Raw genomic sequence first — 5,943 nt, 5'->3', positions numbered from 1 at the left:
GTGATGTGATGGTGGGTGTTCTGGTGTGATGGTGGTGGTGTGACGGTGGTGGTGATGGTGGTGATGGTGATGTGATGGTGGGTGTTCTGGTGTGACGGTGGTGGAGGTAAAGGGACAAGTGACTAACCAGCTGGAGGAGCACAGCCCCCTGGAGGAGCAGCAGAGGTGGCAGATGGAAGGATGCTGGTGTGTGATGAGGCCTTGGGGACAGGGGTTCTATTGGTGTTTGTGATACAGGCTAAGATGCCAAGCCTGCGCATCCCTCATGCCCTGCAGGTGAGCTGAGCTCAGCGCATGCCCAGGTGCAAGTGAGTCAGAGCTATAGCAGGGCCTCTCAGCAGGCGAGGACAAGCCCCAGCTCGGCTCATAGCCCTCCTCTCCTGAGGCCAATTTGGCCGCCCCAGTGGGCTCCCTTCCCAGCACCTCAAGCTATGCTCCCACTTGGCACTTAATTTCCCAGGACAAATTAGCTGTGCTTGAGCTGAGCAGCCTGAAGGCTCGCTGGTAGGAAGGGCATTCAGAGGTCCACACTGAGGCTGAAGCTGGGCCAGGGCAGGACAGTTCCCCCGGACCTACAGCATCCAGAAGCTGCCTGATGTCTCCAGCTTGGCATGACTGCTTGTCCCCCTTCCAACCCACTGGCCATGTCTGAAGAGTTTGGGCTCCTGTCTCAGCCCCACACTGAGGATGAGGCACACTCCTATCTCCTTTATGAATTGTGGGGGGCATCGCACAACAGATGCCCCAGATCCAACTGCAGTTTGGGACCACCCTACTTTGGGCTGTGGGTTCCCTTGGGACTGCACCTCATCACACACCTCGTCTACCCCATACCAGCTTTGTCACCCTCAGAGAACCTGCCATGGACTCTTGCTGCCTTCTCCAGAACAGGGGCTCCAGGCACTGCGGGATGTCCGGTCTGGTGTGCCCACTGCCAGGGAAAGAGCCCAGCCCATGTCAGGGGCTCGACACACAGCTGTCGACAGACCACTTCAACAGTAGCAGACGCCAACACAGAACCAGCAATGCCCTCAGCATCTCAGCCAAATGAGACCAAGGACCTTGGCCAGGTGCCAAGTGGTGAGCATGTCCAGCCTTGGGGGACAGTTTCACTGGTGACCCCAGTGAGGTTCGCAGTATAACTCTGGGCACTGAGTCAGTTGGGGGAAATATCTGAGGACAGCCTGCCAGGATGCAGATTCCCAGGTCCTAGCTTGGTGGCAACTTGGGGTGGGTCACAGGGAACATGCCGTGCAATGATGCTGGGCTGGGTACTGGCCATGCTGTGTGAGCCCCGAGTTTGGGGGAGCACCAAAACTAGAGGTCAGAGCCTTTGGTTGCAACTGGCCGTGAGTCAGGGGCAGGCTCTTTCTGGGGTCTCCAGGTTTGTCCCTCACCCTGGACTTGGCCCTGTCTTGGTTTGGGGGTGTAGGGTCAGTGACTGGAGGGATGGTCGGGGAACTGGACAGGTAGAGAGCCCTCACCCTCTCTGGGGATGTGGAGGTGCAGCCATGGGGCCACCTTGCCAAATATCTTCCTCTATCACCTGAGTGCCAGCTCTGAAGGACAGGTTGGTTGGCTCAGGGCCAGATGAGAGTCCACCTTTGCTGAATGCAGGGCATATTGTCTCCCGCCACCACACTTCATAAGGGTAAATTGAGGCCCAAAGGGAGTGGTCAGTACACGTCCACAGGGAGCAAAGAACTCTGTGGGCAGTGGGCCCAGCCCAGGGGGTGGGGTGCAGCTCACCGGTATGGGTCCATGGGGTCTTTAGCGTCACAGGCATCTGCGTGGCCATGGCAGACGCAGCGGCCGCCGATACTTATATCTTTGATGCTGTAATAGTACTGTAGACACCACGCTGTGAGTGGCGTGGCACAGCCCACCCACCCTGCATCCCTGGAGGCCACCCCCAGGGCAGCTGCTCACCCGCCTGGTGACCGTGGGGTCCCGCAGGGCCTTGCCCATGAGGTGGCCCAGCAGTGTGTTGGTCCGCAGGAAGCGCAGACGAATGTTGGTGGCCTTGGTGAAGTTGCGGAGCAGCGGGGAATAGGAGAAGTTCATGGCGCCCGGACGTCCATTGACCAGAGATACCACAATCTGCCAACAGATGAACAGGGTGAGGCTGGGGCTCAGACGCCAGGCATAGCCTGGCCCAGACGTGCCACCCGCGGCACCCAGGCCCACCTCGCCATTCTCCAGGGGCACGATTCGCGAGTACTCAGTGGTACAGATGACGTCGTTGTCTTGTGTAATACGTTCCAATGTCCGCGGCCCGAACCGCTCCAGGCAGTCCCTCTTGGAGGCTGGGGAGGATGGGGGAAAGGTGAGGGCACAGGCTTCAGAAAAGGTCATCTTTGTCCCTCCTTGAGGGACATTTTCTAACTGTCCTCCAGGCCATGAGGCACATGACCGAGGCCCACCTGGGGCATTCCCATCCTCACCAACAAGACCGGTCTGGACGAGCACCCAACCAGAGCCAGCCAGGTGTTTGGTGCCAGAATACCAGCCCTTTCCTGGCAGGGAGATGCTGTCAGAATGAAGCCAGTCCCCAAGGAGCCAGGAGAGGTTTCTGGCTCTCCAGCCCCGACATCAGGGTGTGAGCCAGTGATTCCCAGCTGCCTTCAGCAGCTTTGAGCTTCTGTGGCTTATACCCAATGCCCAAGCGATGCAGAGACTGGACCCCCTAGACCTGGAGAAAGTCCAGCAAGGCCGCCCTCCCCAAGGCCCGAGGAGACTCACAGGCAAAGTACTGCCATGGCTGGTAGGTCTGGCCGAAGTCCGTGGATCGTTCCAATACCCAGAGGTCCGGCCGAGGGGAGTTAGCGAATTTGATGAGCACATAAGCCACGTGGAAGACCTGTAAGGATGAACAGTGTGGGTGGGGAGTATCCCCTGCTTCTGGGGAGGCCTGCAGGCCACAGCAGAGTCAGAGGTGACTTGAGGTTCCAAGTGGCACCCTGTCCCCACATAGGGTCTGTGGTTCTCGGGGGATGCACAGATGGCCCCAGGCTAGGACAGCCGGACTCAGAGGCTCCCTCCCCTTGGCTTCCTGATCCAAAGACGGCACCTACACAGGAGAGGGAACAGGCCCATTTGAGGTCTCCCCTGGCTGGGGTCAGAGCCATTCACCTCAGGTGCCCATGTGGCCAGGTTCTGAGGCTGCAGCCAAGGCCTGGTGTGGCTAGGTTAGGACAGTGTCAATAGGGTAGAGGCACATACTGGACCCAGCAAAGGTCGGGCAAAGAGAAGAAGGGATTGAGTCGCACGGTACCCAGTGCAGTGGTGGCTGGCCAAGACACGTGGCTAGTATTCTCAGTCTCCAAATGAGCTTGTCTCCTGCCACACTTGGAGTTAGAAAACAAAAGGGAAGAACACTTTCAGAATTTCTCAAGCTGAAAGAACTGAAGAAAAAATTCAGGATTCAACTTGCAATATTGAAGGATTCTATGGGCAAAGGGATCCTGGCGTGGCGCTGTGGATTAATGCGCCAGACTGCAAAGCTGTTTGAACCGCAAGGTCGGCGGTTCAAGCTCACCAGTTACTCCTTGGAAACCCTATATAGGGTTGCTATGGATGGGAACTGACTCAACGGCATTTCACAACAATAACAAATGGGCAAAAAGTGGAACAGCACTGAATGATATTTGTTGTTGTGAATGCAGTCAAGTCGGTTCCGACTCAAGGAACGCCTGGTGAGCTTGAACTGCCGACCTTGCAGTTCAAACAGCTTTGCAGTCTGGTACATTAACCCACAGTGCCACACCAGGACAGAAGATGGAAAGAATACACAGAGTCACTGTACCAGAAGGATGGTTTGATCAAGATGGTATTGAAGAAACAATTCAAAGTTATACTGAAGGCATTAGAGAAAAAAGACTTGAGGAACTGACAGAATGCCAATTAAAATAGTTCAACAAACTGATGCAGCGCTGAAAGCGCTCTCCAGTCAGACCTGGCCAACCAACTGGAAGAGATCCATGTTTGTGCCCATTCCAAAAAAAGGTGACCCAAGAGACTATGGAAGTTATCCAACAATATCATTAATATCACAAGCAAGTAAAACTCTGCTGACGACAATTCAAAGATGACGGCAGCAGCATATCAGTAGGGAGCTGCTAGAAATTCAAGTCAGATTCAGAAGGGAACAATCACATGGGCAATGTCACAACGGAACAAAAGGAAATCAAGATAATAACAGAATACTATGAAGAACTGTACCCCAACAAACTTGAAAACTTAGAAGAGATGGATACATTTTTAGAAAAACACGACCTACCTAAACTTACACACAGTGAAGTAGAAAACCTGAACAGACCCATAACAAAAGAAGAAATCGATCAGGTCATCAAGAAACTCCCAACCAAAAAAAGTCCAGGCCCAGACGGCTTCACTGGTGAGTTCTACCAAACATTCAGGGAACAGCTGTCACCAATTCTACTCAAATTATTCCATAATAGAGGAGGATGGAAAACATCCTAATACACTTTATGAAGCAAGTATAACCCTCATACCACAACCAGGGAAGGATGTCACTAAGAAAGAAAATTATAGACATAGATACAAAAATTCTCAACAAAATCCTAGCCAACAGAATCCAGCAGCACATTAAAAACATAAAACATCATGATCAAGTGGGATTCACATCAGGAATGCAGGCATGGTTCAACATTAGAAAAACGATCAATGTAATCCACCATATAAATACGAAAAAAGAAAAGAACCACATGATCATGATCATATCGATTGATGTAGAAAAGGCATTTGACAAAATCCAAAATCCATTCTTGATAAAAACACTCAACAAAGTAGGAGTTGAAGGGAAATTCCTCACCATAATTAAGAGCGTATATACAAAAGGAGCTCTGGTAGTGTAGTGGTTTCGAATCGGGCTGTGAGCCTCAAGGTGAGCAGTTCGTAACTACCAGCGGTTCGGCGGGAGAAAGATGAGGCAGTCTATTCCCATAAAGATTTACAGCCTCAGAAACCCTGTGTAGGCTTGCTATGAGTCTGAACTGACTCCACAGCACATAACAACAACAACAATACAAAACCAACAGCCTACATTCCTCTCAATGGAGAGAAACTGAAATCCTTCTCTCTGTGTACAGATTCCGACAAGGATGTCCTTTGTCACCACTCCTATTCAATATTGTGCTGGAAGTATTAGCAAGAGCTATGCAGCAAGACAGGGAAATTAAAGGCATCCAAATTGGCAAAGAAGTAGAACTCCATTTGCAGACAATATGATCCTATACGTAGAACACCCCAAAGACTCAGTAAAAAAGCTACTAGACCTCATTGGAAGATTCAGCAAAGTGGCAGGATATAAGATCAACATACAAAAATCAGTTGATTCAGAAGGGAACACAGAGCAAAGGACATCACTGCTGATTTCAGATGGTTCTTGATCTAATACAGAGAAAACTAGAAAAATGTTTATTTTTTTTATTGACTATGCAAAGGCATTTGACTGTGTGAATCATAACAAACTATGGATAACATTGAAAACAGGAATTCCAGAACACTTCATGTGCACATATGGAACCTGTACGTGAATTGACCCAAGAGGTCATCTTTCAAACAGAACAAGGGAATACTTGTTAGGTACCATCAAACTGGTACTGACTCATAGCATCACTATACACAACAGAATGAGACACTACCTAGTCCTTCACCAACCTCACAATGCCCATTGCTGCTGCCATTATTTCAGTCCATCGCGTTGGGGGGCTTCCTCTTTTTCTCTGACCCTCAACTTTACCAAATATGATAATCTTCTCCAGGGACTCGTCCCTCCAGACAATATGTCCAAAGTATGAAAGGCAAAGTCTAGCTATCTTGGCTTCCAAGGAGCATTCTGGCTGTTCTTCTTCTAACACAGATTGGTTTGTACTTTGGGCAATCCATGGCACTTTCAATATTCTTTTGAGCTCTGGTAGC

At 50.9% G+C, this 5,943-nt stretch overlaps 1 protein-coding gene across 1 annotated transcript in view; it reads right to left on the bottom strand.

Moving 5' to 3' along the window:
- The window catches only part of LAMA5 (laminin, alpha 5), an 81,853-nt gene that overhangs the window by 59,631 nt on the left and 16,279 nt on the right, over positions 1-5,943 (bottom strand). The window contains exons 3-6 of the mRNA XM_006873394.1: positions 2,743-2,860; positions 2,188-2,306; positions 1,930-2,100; positions 1,750-1,847 (exon numbers count right to left, since the gene is read on the bottom strand). Of these exons, the coding sequence (XP_006873456.1) occupies positions 1,750-1,847; positions 1,930-2,100; positions 2,188-2,306; positions 2,743-2,860 (506 nt within the window). The remainder of the gene's footprint in view (positions 1-1,749; positions 1,848-1,929; positions 2,101-2,187; positions 2,307-2,742; positions 2,861-5,943) is intronic.

Source organism: Chrysochloris asiatica, unplaced genomic scaffold (genome assembly GCF_000296735.1).
Source record: "Chrysochloris asiatica unplaced genomic scaffold, ChrAsi1.0 scaffold00238, whole genome shotgun sequence".
Lineage (NCBI taxonomy): Eukaryota > Metazoa > Chordata > Mammalia > Afrosoricida > Chrysochloridae > Chrysochloris > Chrysochloris asiatica.
Note: the sequence above shows the minus strand (reverse complement) of the source record. Positions and strands in the feature narration are given on the sequence as shown.